This window comes from Alnus glutinosa, chromosome 9, assembly GCF_958979055.1.
Source record: "Alnus glutinosa chromosome 9, dhAlnGlut1.1, whole genome shotgun sequence".
In the NCBI taxonomy this organism is placed as follows: Eukaryota; Viridiplantae; Streptophyta; class Magnoliopsida; order Fagales; family Betulaceae; genus Alnus; species Alnus glutinosa.
The window spans coordinates 13,360,796-13,378,954 of NC_084894.1; the positions used below are offsets into that span (position 1 = coordinate 13,360,796).

General features: G+C 38.3%; 1 protein-coding gene across 4 annotated transcripts; it reads left to right on the forward strand.

The window, feature by feature from the left end:
- Nucleotides 1-850: 850 nt before the first annotated feature.
- Nucleotides 851-17,382, forward strand: LOC133878662 (uncharacterized). 4 transcript variants are annotated; one of them, XM_062317239.1, is made up of 11 exons: nt 851-929; nt 1,023-1,074; nt 2,522-2,635; nt 8,542-8,608; nt 12,348-12,413; nt 13,644-13,737; nt 13,881-13,997; nt 14,284-14,384; nt 15,927-16,001; nt 16,095-16,187; nt 16,524-17,382. In XM_062317239.1, exons 3-11 carry the CDS (start codon nt 2,622-2,624, stop codon nt 16,821-16,823), a joined length of 927 nt encoding a protein of 308 aa, XP_062173223.1. In that variant the 5' UTR covers nt 851-929; nt 1,023-1,074; nt 2,522-2,621; the 3' UTR covers nt 16,824-17,382. The 4 variants fall into 4 exon arrangements, with proteins under 4 accessions (XP_062173223.1, XP_062173221.1, XP_062173222.1 ...); XM_062317237.1 differs by having other exon boundaries at nt 912-929; nt 1,012-1,074; XM_062317240.1 differs by lacking the exon at nt 851-929 and adding an exon at nt 2,243-2,453 and having other exon boundaries at nt 967-1,074.
- Nucleotides 17,383-18,159: the final 777 nt, after the last annotated feature.

Genomic DNA, 18,159 nt, shown 5'->3' on the forward strand with positions numbered 1-18,159 from the left:
TAACGTCTCATTTATAAAAAAATAAAATTAAAAATTAAAAAAATATGAAGAAGGTCGCACAGTCACCCCAAAGGAGGAAGGATGATGACTGTTTTATTCTATTGGGTTGGCCGCGTGACCACCTCTAACCTGATGGGGTGACCACACAACCTCATCTGTCCTGTTGGGTGCTCGCGCGGACGACACAAATGTCGTTGGGTAGATGTGCAACCATGTCTCTCCTTTGTACGACCTCCTCTTTTTTTTTTTTTTAAAAGTACTAAGTTAGTCTCGACCCTTACAAAAAATAAGTATATGTATATTTTTTAAAATATTCTGATAAAAATGCGTGAAAAAAGTTTTTAGAGGTTTGTTGTGTTATGAAAATTAAATAATTTATCAAATTCTTAGAGAAAAGTGTATTTTAATTTTTTAAAAACACAAAAATATTTTCGAATAATTTAAGAAGCATATCATACATAGTAATGCTCAATATTATTGTTTTATTTTTATTTTTTTAAAATTGGCGTGGTTTTTAAATTATATTAAATTTTAAAAGTTGATGTGATTTTTAAAATTATCATTAAAAATGTAATCCATCTCTAATTGAATGATAATTTTAAACACTACGTTAATTTTGAAATAAAAAGTGAATAAAATGATGATATTTAACCTTACTCTATCCAATATCCTAAACATATCTTCTCTCAAAAAAAAAAAAAAAATTGAAAGAAATCTTTATATAACCAAACGCCAAACCAACATCCACCAAAAACAGTTCAGCAGTAGTTCAATTGGCTGGAAAATGAAGTGGATATCACTAGTTCCAATTCTACTTCCTCGTGATGACATGTTAAAAAAAAAAAAACCATACACCAGAAACTGGTGCAAACTACCCACTGGCCCGACTCACCGGGCAAAGGAGATCAGACCCGACAACAGACGAACAAGTACTTTCCCTTACTCATAGTTCTTAGAAAAGAAAAGAAAAGAATTCTTAATTTTCGAGAGTACCGACTATTTCTCGCAAAGCTCATTTGCAGATTAGCTCATAAAAATGGAGTTCAGAGGGTTAGCGCATTTGCAGATTAGCTGGTAAAGCTCTTCGTCGTCAACTTTTTTCCGTTTTTGTGGGTCTCTTTTTTCTTGTACACTATGTTTTCGTTGTTAATTTGGCTTCTGCAAGTTTGTTTCTATCGTATGGGTAATATTTCTGGAGGAGGCGGGGTATGATGCACTGGTGCGGGCCTTGTGTTGGATCATGAATAAAAATTGCAGTATATTCTGTGATCCGTAACATTGTGTGCGCAGCACCTGTTTTTTTTTTTTTTTTATAAATGATTGACGAATGCAATTTTTGACTTTTATGTGGTTATAGAGTATTCTTAGATTTTTGAATGTAATACATTATAGGACAAGAATGATGCAAAGCCATGTCTTTCCTTATTTTCACTGTGTGGATAAGGATTAGTTCTTTAAAATTTTTCTTGAAGATAGAAGTGCGCTGCAGAGTGAAAAAGGAAAAAATCACTGATGTTGGAAATTGGTGTTGGATTGTGTTAGTCATGGTAATAAGCTCAAGGGTCAACAAAGAATCGCCCAAGTAAAGTACAACTTGCAATGCGAGCAAAGTACCTGCTTTTTTTTTCTTTTTTTGTAGTAAGTATTAAAAGCGTTAGGCGCCCTTAAGTATACAGAAAGTATACAAAAGGAACACCTAGAAAAAGAAAACAAAATGGAAACAACGACCCACAAAAGCCCAAAACAACCCCACACCAAAAACTACAAGAAGACACCCTTGACAACATAAGCCAAACCTCAGAATGCTGACAGAGCCCTCTTGCCTTTGCCACTGCTAGAGCCTTCAAAATTAACGGCAAAGTACCTGCTTCTTTTGTACTCTGAAAAAGCTGTAGAGAATGTTGTATGCCAACTTTCCTTTAGCTGTAAGCATCTCTTTATGTGGATATGCATGTTTTTGTGTGATTGTGCATGCATGATCATGTGTCCGGGATGTTAGCAAAAATGGTGCAAATCTTGAGTGCTAAATGTTGTGCCAAGTTGGAAGTGATGTAGCAATGCATTGAATTTTCAAGTTTCTACTCCATTTTGTGGTATCTGTGGAGAAGTAGCTTTTTATGCTCATGTTATGTTTAGTCTTCCATGTTAAGGTTGTAGCATTCTTTATTGTTTTGACTCATCTATTTGTGTTGTACACACTTGCACATGCATATACATTTGTTTTGAGGGTTACTTTTCTTAGGAAAACAAATTTATTGCTACAAATGGAAGACTAGAAAGCTAAAGCCAAAGGTAGTATTACATATATACTCAAAGCAAAAATCCTGACAACAATTGGAATGAGATGAGCACAAAGTCTGGATACTGCATCTTTATACTCCAAGTATGGGCAGTATCACTGAGCATAGAACTTCTATTCACAACATTAGACCTTGCAGTATCACTGAGTATAGGTTAATTACTCTACCTTAATTAACCTCCCCCCAACATCTCTCTCTCTCACTCTCTACTTATATTGCAGTAAATGAGCTCAAATCAAGATGTTACTTTAGCTGGGATTTAAGGCTTCTTGAATCAAGCCCGGTATAAAGCTTTCACTTTGCTTCAGGAACTGCAATCAAATGGAGCCTGACAGGTGTTTTACATCTTTTGTTTTTAGTTAGTGATTTTTAAAAGAGAATATTTTCAACTTGCTCATAGTCAAGTTGTAACCAAATTCTATGATTACGTTGCAATTAATAATTTATGTGCTTTAAAAGATTATTTACTTTGTCACTCTCTCTCTCTCTCTCTCTCTCTCTCTCTCTCTCCCCAAAAAAAAAATGTGGGGCAACAGTTCCTATAAATCTAATTGTTCATTACTTTCTGATGTTATTCAACGATTTACTCCAATTTTCTGCCTGAGATTTCTTAAATCTGATTTCATTAAAAATAGATGCATATCGTTTATAGTTCTACAGCAATTCAACTGTTGTTAGATTCTTACTCTGTCTCTGTGTTAAATATTTATGTTAAAAATCACATGCACTAGAGCTTTTTGCTTCTTACATGTAGGATTTATGATGAAAAACTGCTTCGCAAATTTGAAGGATGAATTACTTGGACATTTTCTCCTAGATTGCTTGCTCTAAAACCATTTATCATACATTTAAGTCTGACCATGTAAGTAATCGTTGGAATTGACATGTTCCCCTGAAATTATCTAATCAACTAGACTGGAACTAACCAACCTGACTTTAAAAATGTAGTGTGACCTTTTTCATTTAAATGGATGTGGAAAATGCTTTATATCTCAATATCAATATATCTGGTCAAGATCCTATATATCTTATTAGAGGCTCTTGACTTTTTTCTTTTACAAAGAACCAATTTCTTATTAAAAGGATTTGTTGTATTTAGAAAATCAAATTCAACATGTATTCAGCTGCGTCTTTTGTCCGTATTATGGGTGAGCAGCTCACCTCCAATTTAAATATCTCCGATTTCCTCCATTTGACCACGGATTTGAAACCCCTCAACACGTGAAATTCAACCGTGCAGAAAAAAGACATGTTTTTAATAGAGTTCTAAGTCCAAAGAATTTGTTAAGAAATGCTGTCAACGTAAGTAGTCTCTTCTGCCATCTCTCATTGATGCACAAACTTCATATAGCTATCCAGATTTACACAAATCCAGAATCTGAATAGGAGAAAATAATCTAATTTATGCTCAAAACAACGGGAGAAAACTCAATGAAAATTTAAGAGAGTATAGCAGAAAATAATCTGTTTTCTTGAATAGGTAGATAATACAGTCTTGCTTCCTCAAGTAATAAAGTGAAGAAAATAATTGAGGGAACAAAGAACAGTTTCTCGGCTTTTTTTTTTTTGGCTTCCAAACACAAAGGTAAAACCCAGAAGTATACAGATGAGTAGTTTCCATTTTACATAATATTTTCAATGTTCAACCGAGGAAAGGTATCCATAGAGAGGAAACAGAGGAAAAAAAAAATTGATGCATAAAAGGAAATACATGCAATATCAAGATCACAAGACAATTGATTTGATTGATAGTGTATTGGATAAACAACTGAGCAAAGAAAAACTAATAGTACAAGTTCTCCAGGAAGCATAAATTAGTAAGCACCAAAAAAGTTACTAGTTCAATCGGCTGGAGACTACGTCTCATAAAGCAGAGGCCACTAATTTGAACCTCCCCCTCTCCTTGGGGCCAATTACTTACATATATATATATATTGATAAGTAAGAAACCGATCTTATTAAAAAAGCGTAAGGTGCCCCTTAGTACACTGAGAGTATACAAAGGAAACACATACGTAAAAAGAGAAAAGCGAGCGAGAAAGACAGCAAAATTAAAAGACAAAGGGTGGACATAAGCCATAGTCCAAAAGTACAATGTAAGGTAGAACAAAGAAAGAATCTCGTCTAAGGTACTTTCCAAATTCTCAAAGCACCTATTGTTTATTTCCCTCCATAAGCACCAAAAGAGGCAAATAGGCGCCATTTTCCAAACCGCATCGCTCCTTGGTCTTTCAGAGGACCACCAACAAGCAAGCAAGTCGATAACTTGTCTGGGCATAATCTAAGACAACTCAAAACGACTGAAGAGAGAACTCCACAAAGTAGAAGCCACATCCCAGTGAAGAAGATGATCCACAGACTCCCCAGTCTTCTTACACATAGCATCTGTTTATCACGATAACATACCGCTTCCTAAGGTTGTTTAGGGTAAGGATTTTGCCACGAGCCGTAAACCATGCAAAAAAGGCAGCCCTTGAAGGAGCCTGAGTGCGCCACACACTTTTCCATGGAAAGCGACTACCCCCAAAGCAAGCCAAGGAGTAGAAGGACTTGACCTTGAACAAACCTTTTTTGAAGAAGACCCACCACATCTTATCTTCGCTGCTTCTTCTCACTTTGACTGAGTGCAAAGCCTGGAAGAAAGAAGCAAAATCGTCCACCTCCCAATCGTGAGCCTCCCTAGTAAAGCTCAAATTCTACTGGTTGTAACTGCCCAAAAACTCTAAATTATCCGCAACTATGTGTGTGTGTGTGTGTGTGTGTGCGCACCAAAAAAGTTGCAATGCACAAATTGGAGTTTCGAGGTTTCTCATGAGCAAACTAGTGCTCATGAAAAAATACAGGAAATATGAAAGGGAGCCATAGAGAGAGATAGAGAGAAAGAGAAAGGGATTGTGCATCAAAGAAACATTTTATCAAACATCTTATACATAGCATTTCAAGAAATTGTTTCATTTTTTTTCTACCACAAACGGGCAAACATCACTCGGATCGAGTGGATCCAATCTTTCACATACAAACCCAAATTAGAAAACCACAGAAAAGAAGAAGAAAAAAAAAGAGTAAAGGATTGTAGATCTAGCTTCTTCTCAGCCTTCATCATCTCCATCATAGCATGCTTGGCCAAGGACTGCATTTTGCTCTAAACATTTCTCAAAATCTCTTTCACAAATTAAATAGAGAGTGAGAAATATTTTGAGCAAAACCCAGTACAAATGGAAGGATGTCCGGCCTCTGATTTGCTCTCAAGGATTTGGAAGTGGTTTTTGGTTGAGAGGAGGTGAACATGGGGAAGAAGGAGATGGCGTCATAGGAGAAGACACTACATAGTGTTGACGGCATTGTTTAACGGCATTTGATGGTTAGAAATCTATTATAAATGCCTTTTTTCTATGTACAGTTAGATTTTGAATGTATTGAAGTGTCTTAAATCCATGGTCAAATGGGAGGAAATGGGAGATATTTAAATTGGGGGTGAGCCGCTCCCCTATTTTGGGGCCTTGGGTTTGAATTCCATTCTCCATGTTGGATCGCCACATTCCTGTCCATGTCTTTAAATCATATTTTTGTTAAAAATGAATTGAATTTTATATTGCACTTCTTAAAATGATGAGATATTGCTAAGACTCGTCAAGAACGGACTTGTGAGTGGAGCGTGGTGGCGTGTCCGATGTGTTCCCTGTAGGGGGCTGCCGTTTGCGGTTGGGGATGGAGAGCCAGTTCTTTGTGGAGGCTAAATTCTTCTGTTTTTCGATGGTGAAATTAGCAGAGCTTTGGGTGGAGGAGAAGAGGAAAGGGTTCTCAGGGGTTGCTCTTTTGGGGACAAGATGCACTGTTGTCGATGGTGGAATAGGTGTTGAGAAATCTTGGGATCGAGGATTTCGTCAAATCTTTTAGGAGGGGTCCAAGGCGACCATCGTTCGGAGAGGTGAGAATAGGTCCAGTCAGTTCTTGGAGGTAGCGGTTTTTTACGCCGTGGGTGGCCAGAGAGGGACGATTCTATTTCCTGAAGGCTGTGATGGGTGGGGTTGGAGCCGTGTTTCTAGGGAGCTGAACAAAGATCTAGCCTTTCTTGAAGCCATGTATGGGTCTCGGTCTTCTGGTGTTCCTCTGGCAGAGAAAAAGTTGGGAAAGGAAGTAGGATCTCCATCGTTTGCGGAGGTGGTGTACTCGGCATCAACCATCTCTGTCATGGGTGGTTGGCCTCTAGTTCAGACATCGGGTTCACGGGGTGCGGCAGAAGTTGAAGACGCACAACAGGTGGTGGAATGGTGCGAGTTGAAGAAGCTTCATCCGCTGGGTATGGAGATGGAGGTCGTTCGGCAAGCAGTGGATTGCTTCGCTCTGGAATTCCAAACGCTTGGTCCTTTGAGTAAGAATCTTCGTGTCGATGATTGTTCCAGTTTTCGAGACTTCAGAGGTAGCTTGGCTTGCATCATGTCTAGGGATGCATAGGTTGAGGTCGACGCTTCGGTGCAAGGTGAGTCTCAAGCTGTTTGGACGCTTCTCCAAGGCTTTATATTGGGTTTTCGGAGACTGGGCTTTAAGGCCTCTTTTGGGCTTAAGTGTAAGGTGGGTAATTTTGTGGTGGCCGGGTGATTAAGAGGTATAAGGCTGCTCTCAAAGGTTTCTGGTTTCGGGTTGGGTTCAGTCGGTTGGTGCTTAAGCCCAATGCCAAGAGGGTCATAGGTCCTGACCGGGTTTTTGGGCCCGTTGCGTTTGCCGTGGATTCGGGTCCTGAGCCCTCGTTGGATTCCGGTGCGGATGCGGGGTGGGTCTTGGGTCTGGGTGCGAGTCCAAGTTTGGGGGTTGATCAGATTTCTCTCGTCTCTCCGTAGGCGACATCTTCGGCGGTCATGGATGCTTCTATGGTTACGAGTACTGAGCCTTCGTTGGGTTATGGTGCGGTTGTTGGGCAGTTCACGGTCCCAGAAACGTTTCCAAGTTTGCGGTTTCCATCAGCGATTCCAGGTTCCCTCTTTGGTCCAGTTCAGTAGTACTCTGGACCAGAATTTGTTCCAGTGTTTTCTGGGTGGGATTCTTTTGCTCCGGCAGTGTCTGTGCGTGCCTCTTCTTTCCCTTCTACACACGTCTCTGCGCTTTCTTTCCCCAACACTTCTATCCCTTCTGTGCAAGTCTTTGGTCCAGCTCTTTCTAAGCAAGAACCGAGTATTGAGGAGTTTGCTTTGGTGCCAGGCTTCGCAGTTGTTGGGTAGGAGTTTTTGGGGGCGGCAGCATTGGGTGAACGGCTTTGGTTCTCACTTCCTGTGATGTCAAAGTCAAGCACGCCTATCTTTCTGTCGGAGTCTAAGTCGGTGTTGAGGTTTTCTCGGAAGCGGATGGATGCCTAGCTTAATAAGCGTTTTATTGCTGAGTCTTTGGCGGCATTCACCGCCTCTCCTTCTTTGTTGGGTCCTCATTCTTTGCCTTCTATGGAGACCGTGGCCCGTTTGGGAGCCATCGGTTAGCTTTGTTAGGCGTGGGTTCCTTCTTCTGTGCAGTGTATCTTCCCCGCCAATTGAGGTGGGAGGATCTTCGAGGAGAGGTGATTCTGAAGAGGCTGTTGGTTCTCCCGAGGTAGCATTCGATGCTACATTGTGCCTTCAAGCTATGGGGATTTCCTTTAAGGGGAACGAGAAGGGTTTTTTGGATGTTATGTCTTAAGTGGTTGAAGGGCAACGTCTTGAGGTCCCAGTTTTTACTCCTAAGATTAAAGGGAATAGAGAACTACATAACCTTGAGTGCGATATCAATTATGATGCTAGAAGTCTTGGTTCTACTTGGGGCAAAAGCAAGAGGCCTTTGCTTTGATGTAATGTTGCAAAGGGTTTTTGCTGGGGTGTTTTGGGATTTCTGTTGTGGTTGGGTCTATGCAGGTTTTTTACTTGTTTCTTTGCCTTTTTTGTTTTTGTGTTTTTTTATATACTTCCTGTATGCTTAGGGGCGCCTATGCTTTTTATAAAATTTCTCTGATTATCTATTAAAAAAAATAAAAAAAAATGATGAGATACAGCTACATGTACTACTTCTAACTTCTAAGTGGTAATCTAGCGATTATTGATACTGTGTTTACACATGTAACTTATTTTGTGGATAGTTAGAACTACTTATCAAAAAAAATTTGTGGATAGTTATGAACTCATGTGACAATACGTGGTTGATGTTGTATTTTTTGTTTAATGTCTCCAATCATGCATTTCTTCAAAAAATTGTTTTTATATTATACAATTTTCTTTGTTAGGTTAAATTCTCCAAGTACTTTTTCAATGACTCTCGAGATTTTAGGCCATGAATTGCAATTTTCTCAGGTATGCCTTATTTTCTGCAGTTATTTGATGTGCAGACTTTTTTCCTTTACTTTTTTTTTTTTTTTTTTTTTTTGCAATTTGTTGGTTACTGCAATTTTTTGCCTGTTGAAAATTGAATTACACATCTTTAAAGAAATGTTACCAATTCACCACATGATGGATGACTTGTCTTGGTAGAGAGAATAATCCCCCTTTGTTAATTTGTCTTGTAAGGAGAGATTCTAACGTAATGATGTAGTCTAGATTACATGTGGCTTCATGGAGGCCCTTGAGCTAAGAGGAGAGCGGTTAAGTATGGACATGCGATTCTGCATGAGGCAGAAACCTCAAGTGACTCTCACTTGACAATTGCTAGAGCGAGAAGCAGTAGGACGTTTGCACGATCTTCGCCCAACAGTTGCTTGAGTGAGATGCTACAGATGACAGAAAGTTAGCGCGATGTTTGCTCGATCCTGGCTCAAGCGAAAAATGCGAGTAATCGTGGGATAGAAATCTCACGTGAGTGTTGCGCAATGTTGTGAGTGTTGCGCAATGTTGTCTCAAGCGAGATGCATTTATTTTTAATAAAGGATAATTTTGTAATTCTACTTTTAGGATTGAAACCTAAACCTATTTAAGCATAATAAGGCCAGTTTGGCCAATTATTAGTGTTGTTATTCAGCTTTTATCAATAAGAATACTCTTGGAAAGAGTTTTCTCTATTTTCCTGTAATCCTAGAAGATTTCTAGGCTTTTATTGAAGAGTTGGTAGTCTAGTTTATGCAGATTCTGCTTCCCATAAGCTATGCTGCATCAGTTGGTATTAGAGCCTGGTTATTTTCCTAGCATGGCGCGAAGAGGAGGATGTGGAGAAAGACATGCAACTATTGGCTATGTTTATGAATGTGATGAGCATCTAGAGGCACGTTTGGTGAAAAATTAACTAACGATTTGACCAGTTTGGTGATCGATTTAATGCATTGACTGATCAGCTTGCCGCCTTAGCTGTTGCTAATTGGCGTCGCCATCAATCAAATCTACATTTTGCAAAGGAGCATGATGAGGATAGCGTCGGTGGAGAGCCCATTAATCATTTGTTGAGTGTCGAGCAAGGATGAAGCATCCCTTGATGCCCAACAATGCTAGCCAGTGGGAGGTGGGTTTCAAGCTTGACATACTGGAGTTCCAAGGTTGTTTATAGCCCACAGAATTCCTAAATTTGGTTGCCGCTATGGGGATCTTGGATTTCAAGGAGGTACCCGATGATAGGCGAGTTCCCTTGGTGGCTACCAAGTTCTGAGGGCAATACACTGGGGTTGTGGCAGCAGTTGAAGCAAAGCAGAGTCTGTCAAGGCAAGTCAAAGATCAAAAGTTGGGAGAAACTATTGAAGCATATGAGAGCGGCGCTCTTGTCTGACAACTACACGAGGACAATGTACTAGTAGCTCTAGAATCTTCGACAGGGGACACGCTCTGTGGATGACTACACTACGGAGTTTTATAGGCTTGTGGTACACATTGATCTTGCTAAATCAGATGATGAGCTAGTTTCAAGTTACATAGGAGGTATGAGACAATAGTTTCAAGATTTTTTGAATTTATTTAATCCTGTTAATGTATCTGAAGCCCATCAAAAGGCCTTGCACTTAGAGAAGACCTTGCCAGGAAGTCTTTGGGTGTAGTAGGGGAAAACAATGGTGGTAGTAGTCACGCAAACTCCACACACCCTAGTAGTGATATGGTTCTGCCACTTGCACAAAATAGAGGTCAAGCGAATGCGCAGCCTAATAAGGCAGCTTCGACAAACGCCCCACCATGGTGTTCCCAATGTGGTGAAGCGGGTCATAAGATGGCTGGTTGTAGGAAGTGTGACAGCTGTGGTAAGGAGTTATTTATTGACTTCGCAGAGCCTGTGGATGTTAATCTAGTTGACATTGAACAAGGGCTTACATATGATGTTGGCGGAGAATGTGAGTAGTATGTCCAGGGAGATGAGTATCCTTTGTTAGTAGTGAGGACAGTGTGCTTTACACCCCATAAGTCTGAGGGGGAGGACTGGTTACAATAATACTTTTCAGTCCACTTGTGTTATTGGGGGTAAGTTATGTAGACTTGTGATTGATATAGGGAGTTTTGAGATAATTGCTGAATAGATTCAAAAATTGGGGTTGGAGATGGAGAAATACCCTGGTCCCTACAAGTTGGCTGGGATCAAGAAAGGAAATGAAGTAACTATCTCTAAACATTGCTTGGTGTCCTTTTCTATTGGGTCTAAATATAGGAATAGCATGTAGTGTGATATTTGCTATGGATGCTTGTCACTTTCTGTTGGGTAGGCCATGACAGTATGATAGAGCTACTTAGCATGATGGGAAGAATAATACTTACAGTTTTTTATTTGAAAATGTCAATATAGTACTCCAACCGAGCAAGGAGGTTGAGCCCAAACCCTCTAAGGGGGAAGGTAAAAATCTCTTAGCAAGAAGAGAATTTGTGGATGAGATGTTGAAGTCAGTAGAGAAGTTGGAGAGGGAGCTGAATGAAGCAAATGAATTAAATGATCATACATGCAATCAAATTTCCATTGGAAAGGATTTTTTAGTACAGAGGACAATAGAGCTTTTAGAAACAGAACATCAGCTTGAGGATACAAAGAACATTAAGTGTTGAATTGTGCGAACTCTTGATGGATTGGAGATGGAATGTAAAGAATCAAAACTGATTAGAGACAATTCAGAGAATGGATAGAAAGGCAGAGGGTTTAGTTATTCAGATTCAGATGTCTCATAAAGCTACAAGAGATCTGGTCCCTTCCCATGGCGATTCATCAGATGACAAAGCAAATTTGAGGGTGAATTCTCTCCAACCCGAGGAGGATGATGTAGTCTAGATTACACGTGGCTTCATGCAGGACTTTGAGCAAAGAGGAGAGCTTTTGAAGTGTGGACATGCAATTATGCAGGAGGCAAAAACCACGCGTGACTCTGGCTCGAACAAGGTGGCGGCGGGACTCTCGCACGATCTTTGCCCGAGAGTTGCTCGAGTGAGATGTTACCAATGGCAAACAGAAAGTTCTCGTGATGTTCAGCCGATCCTAGCTCAAGCGAGAATGCAACTAATCATGAGACAGAAATCTTGCACGACACTAGCACGGCATTGGCTCAAGCTAGATGCCTTTATTTTTAATTAAGGTTAATTTTGCAATTTTACTTTAAGGTTGAAATCCTAAACCTATTGAAGCATAATAAAGCCGGTTTTCTGACCATTAGTGTTGTTATTAAGTTTTTATCATTAAGATTACTCTTGATAAGAGTTTTCCCCTATTTTCATATAATCCCAGAAGATTTCTAGGCTTTTGTAGAATTGTTAGTCTAATGTTCGCAGATTCTGCTTCCCACACACTATGGTGCATCAAGTAGGCATTTTCCTACTGTTTGCAAGCATGAAGAACTAGTCAATTCAGTATATGTGAACAATAGAGTGAAGAATTTTCATTTTGCTGAATATATTTTTGCTAGAGAGAAAAACTGTTGCTTATTTGGAATTCTGGTTGAAATCATGGTTACATACATGTTTGTCAATAATAATTACTACAGACCTTTTCCAATTTTTGTTGCTTCAGTTACTAAATATAAAAGACATGGTCGCTTTAGGAACATCAATTTTTGTACACATCTATTAGCATTTCTTTATGTTGATCCTCTTGTATATCTCTTAATAACTTCTGTAACACTGACATAGCTTGTTATCATTGTGGTAGGATCCCAATTCCAAGCATTTAGGAACTACAGTTTGGGATGCATCACTTGTGTTTGTCAAATTTCTGGTACAGTTTATTATCCCTTTGTATGATCTTGAAACGTTTCTGCTACTTTTTCTTGCACATGTTTCTAACTCATTAGAGGTTCATATATGATCTCTTTCTTAAATTTATATGGGCGACTTTACGTGGGTGGGATTAAACTTTGCCGAGTAAATCAAGTTGTGTGCAGTATGGGCAACTTCAATCATTGATCATGTTTAATTTTTTATTTTTATTTTTCCTTAATCTAGGGAAAAGACAAGGTGACAAGGTTGCTAAAAGATTATAAAGCCTTAAAGTGATTCTCACATGAGCCCCTGCTTAATGATTTGGAGCAAATTGCTATAGAATCTTTTTTTTTTTTGACAAGTAAGCAAAAATTTTATTAAAGAAAAAAGGTGAAAGGCACCCCTAAGTACACAGGAAGTATACATAGGAGCAATCACAGCTAACCCACAAGGGCTAAATTACCATAGAATCTGATGACAAGTGTACTGATCTGTCTAATGGAATATACTTTTTGTCATGGTTACTTCGTTAAAAAGTTTTCAATAGTGTTTGGTCCTTGATGCTGTACTACATCAAGTGTTATTCTTTGCTTCCTAAGGATTAACTACAATTAAATATTACATTTATTTAAAAGGGGAAGCCCATTCCCCCTTAAGCAGCCTCGTGTTTGATGCGGAATACATTGGACCTTTAGTTTTATTTAAATTATTAGTTTTATTCTATTTAATTAGGGCTTGATCCAAAGTTTAAGTTATTTGTAGTTTAATAATGGGCTTGGCCCTTAGTTACATTAGGGTTAAGGTTAGGGTTAGGATTTAGTCTATGAGTCTATTTAAGCATAATATTCTATTGTAATGGACAGTTGATGATGAATGAAAAATTAAGCGTGCGCCGCTATTGTCTTCTCCCTATTTTCCCTCTCTCTCGGCTTCTTCTTCCTTTCTCTCCGAGCTTCTTCCCCTCTATTTCTGTGTCTTTTTCTTCTTAAATTCTTGTGTTATTTATTCTATTAATCTGTCCTACATCAGTGTTGCTGATAGAGGAGACTCTTTTTATGTGGAGATGAGGTTCTATGATATTAGGCCTCTTTTCAAGCTTAGTGGGAGTTAGGAATTAATTTTTAGTTTGTCTGTTGGATTCAGTTTCTTCAAAGATCATGCATTATAATCCTACTTTGCATTTTTATGCACATTTGTATGTTTGAATGTCTAAAGACCCTTTTCTTTTTCTTTTCTTTTTTTTCAGGAGAAAAATTGTAGAAAGGGAAGATTTTGCCAATCTAAACTGAAAGGAAAACGTGTTATTGAACTAGGAGCAGGTTGTGGAGTAGCTGGCTTTGGTGAGTTTCTATTTTTCTCTTGGTTTTTTTGTAGAATTAATCTATACAGTGGTTGTGCACTTTTTTCTGCTTGAACAGGATCTAGGCCGTCCTGCTTTATAATGTAGGGTGCTGCTTTGCCTGACCTGGACTGCTCTTTTCAGGCATGGCTTTACTGGGATGTGATGTAGTGGCAACGGACCAAACTGAAGTTTTGCCATTGCTGATGAGGAATGTTGAACGTAATACTTCAAGGATCTTGCAGATGAATCCTGGTTCTGGTGAGCTCTGTAACATTTAAGCAAATTAATTGCTTATGCATATTGCAGTTTCAGTATAATGTCCTTTTGATGCTCATTCGAAGTGCCAATGTCTGTGCTAAGCTGTTACATTGAGTTTGACTATATTTTGCACTATGAACGGAGCAATGATAACTATAACCACTTTTAGAATTGTTTGGCTGTCAATAGAGGATTAGAGGACCGCACTTAGAACTACCCAGTGATTATTTTAGAGAGTTTTAATGGTACTACTTGAAACGTAACTGAAACTTTATGTTCTTTGTAGATTCATTTGGTTCGATTAAGGTTGAAGAGTTAGACTGGGGAAACAAGGATCATATTATGGCTGTTGGTCCACCGTTTGACTATATCATTGGCACTGACGTTGTAAGTTTATTAAATGTTAGACATTTTTTGCACGGATAAAAAAGAAAAAGAACCATGTCATCTCCCTTATCGGTGGTTCCATATTAGGAAATGAATAAATTTTTTAATTATTGTTTCATATGTATCATATCTATATTTTGGTAACACAAACATATCTGTGAAATTGGGACTTTTCTTGATCAAACTTGGTGTTGCGATTGCTGTTTGCTGCCTATGTGCTTGATATTCTTTGAGTGGAATGAAGTGCGTGCTTTCTTCTGTACTTTAAAAAAGAGTCCATTACCAAGTTTTAGTCCTGCAAAAGTAATATTCTGAGAGCAGGTATCGGAATACGCACTTAACCTTAAACGTTTTTGCATGAACAGAAAATTAGACCCATGCACTTGTGTTTGACAGTTTGGAGACTTTAGCTTTGCACCGCACTATAGCCTCTTTTACTGAAAAAGAAAAGAAAAAAAAGAAAAGGAAGGTGTTGCTAGCTTGTGTAGTGGCTCTCTGTCCTGCATCATACAAATGCAATAGTACTCTGATCTTTTGGGAAAAGCTCAATGTTAGATGAGACATTACCGAGGGATGACAATCATGTTTGTGGCCTCTAGGATGCAAGTTCTTGATCTAGATTAAGTTTTCTGGTGCCTCAATCATTCCCTTAGAATGTTGGAGGTCTCAGAGAATGAGGGCAGTAAAATATTCAACTCTTTTTTTGGAGGGTTTTCAATCTGTAAGTAATAATTGAAGGGGCAAAAGAACAACATACCGAAGACACAGTAGGATTCTTTCCTCTCTTTCTTTCTTTCTCTTTTTCTCTTTTCTTTTTTTTCTTTTTTTTAGTCTTCTTGTCTTTTGGCCAAAGAGATATAGTAGGGTTGGAAAATCAGTTTTATGTAATATTGGTCGCAGTTGGGATGTGAAGCATTTTAATTGGTATAACAGAAATTAAGCAATATGATACATGTTGATGGCTAGTGATTTAGAGGGTGTTTTCCGACAAGACAAATAGAATATTCACAAGTTTATCCAGCTTGATAGTAGGAGTAACTTTTCTGTCACATTTATGTAAGGTTGAACTACACCAGAGGGGTATGGAAAGGTTTTGAAGATAAAGGATTTATTTACACATTTAACCAAATGCTCCTGTTTTACAGTTCTGAGTTGTGGACATATATATTTTCATTGACAAGGATCTCTCCAGCATAGCAAATATTCCTTCGTTGCTGTCCTAATTTTTAGGGCTTACTTACTAGTTATTTGTGTTAGCTTTGCAATTTAGGCAACTTTGCCAAAATCATTTGTCACCCAAACTAAATTGATTTGTTACTTCTAAGTTTTGCTTGATATGGGCTACATAAGGCTTCCAACCTGTCACTAAGCAATTAAATCTTGGATGTGTTTGCTAATTGATCAAATAGCCTGTTTCTTAGCATTTCCTTTATGTTTAATTGGACTCATTCATATACCATTTGTCTTATTGTTGTAGTGATGTGACTCTAATTAAAATTATTTCATTTGAGCCAGTAAGTTTCTAACTTCTTTGGATTTAAGGTTTATGCAGAGCACCTATTGGAACCGCTATTGCAAACAATATCTGCATTATCAGGACCTAAAACTACACTATTGGTATTGTATTTGGTAGTTGTTATTTTAATTTTTTCCTCAAAAACATTATTGAAATTGATGCACTTATTTTAATTTCTAATTATTTTCATGAAGCTGGGTTATGAGATCCGTTCTATGAGTGTCCATGAGCAAATGCTTCAGATGTGGAAAAGAAACTTTAATGTGAAAATTGTTCCACAAGCTAAGGTATGTGTGATGTTTTATGCAAATCTCTACTGTAAATGGTTTGGTCCATAGTCTTTAGTTTATACCTTTTACATTTAATTTACAAGTACAAGACATGATATCGGTGTCTCATACCTAATAGATTTAGAACGCATAATCTTAGCCATTACTTTTTGCAGTAGGAAATATTTTGAGAACATGCTATATCAGATGGTCATCATCTGATTGTGGATCTACTTTTTGCATCATCTGATCATGCACCATACGTCAAAATATGGTGCTTCAAAAACCATGCATCAGGTTTGAGTCCTGCGATAAGAAATGCTACCACTTCACTCGTTGACTCATTCCATGCAGATGGACCAGACATTCCAACATCCAAGTATTCAAATATTCATTATGGGATTAAAGCCTCCAGAAGGGAATATAGTGAACGCGGATCAGGGGAGTGATCGGAAAAGTGACGAGATTGAAATAAGTAAGAAGGGTGAGAATGTTGGGACAAGTAATGAGGAACAGGTGGCTGATTCTGTCGGTGTAGCCAATGAAGACTGCGAGCTATTGACAAAATCTCAGAACGAGAAACTTGATGATTTTGAAGTTAGAAGATATGGCTCGATGGCTGCTCGACTTCTGCGAGATGTCAAGATAGCCTAAATTTGCAGGGCAGGCCTCTTGTGATTGTTTTTCTCTGGTAATGTCAAGAGAGCCTATATGGATGGGACATATGTGCAACAAGTTTTCTTTCTGAGCAGCAACCTAGGCAGCTCGATTCCAAACCCCCATATTTTTCACCCTGAGCCAAGCTTCCTGTTTTGTGAGGCACACACTATTCCAAGCAACCCAACTCCCCCATGATTAAGGTTGTTTACTTCCAAAGAAATGCCCTAAAAACTTGATCATCATGCTTAATCACTCATTTAGGGAGTATGAACAATAAGGAACAAAACGTTTGGATGGCAAATAGAATTGCAATTTGCCTTGATGGGCCAAAATTTTGGTTGCCCAACTTGTATCTCTGGCAACAATCTTTTGCATCGAGGTCTTACAGTCCAACTTAAACCAAGAAGCAATCGGAGAACACCCAGGTACTTAATAGGGAGGGACCCTGTATTGAAACTAGAGATTTCCAAAAACTGATCTAAAATCCTACATGTACGATCGTCATTTAATTTTAGATCTAATATTGTTACATTAAGAAGTGTGCACTTTGAAAGAATACGTAACATTTCTCTAAAATTATTAATCGTACCACATGAGAAAATGTTACTCTTATCCGGATTGAGGGTGATTTGTCAGAACATGTATTTAAACTTAAGTCACATCTATCACAGACGTTGACGCAGCACCATGATGTGGCAGTGCTACATTGGAGAGTAGAGCTGTGGAAGTAATTTTGGGAGTACCTAACATTTCTCTTAGAGTAATGCTTGTTGTACACAATGAAAGAGGTTTACAATAATTTCTTTCAAAATTTACTGTTTGTCCCTCTGTTAGAGGTATTCCAAAAATGTCTGTGATCAAGTAAATAGCTCTGTGATCGCGGAAAGATTTGTACAAGTTATACCTTTCGTCACCACTTTGTGGAAAATCGTAAGGTATGAATATGTTAGAGACCTGTGACTCGATTGGTGAAATAGTATATCTCCAAAAAAGTATGTTTTTTTTTTTTCGCCGCACAAAGAAAATATTTTGTTGCAAATGAACAAGATAGTGAGGAATTGCCCATACGTAAAATCATAATTATTGACACGGGCTTTTTTCACATAAAAGGGGAATCTTTTGTTACAATCGAAGCAAAAACAAAGTGTGTACACAACTCCTTTGTATTCATTTTATATATATATATATATATATATATTTGCTTGACACACTTTGTGTACAACAAGCATTACACTCTCTCATCCTAATAACATTTATGCGTCTAAGGTGATATTCTTAAGCTTTCTACTTTGTTTCATTTCTCTTCTTAAGCACTCATGAGTCGTAATCA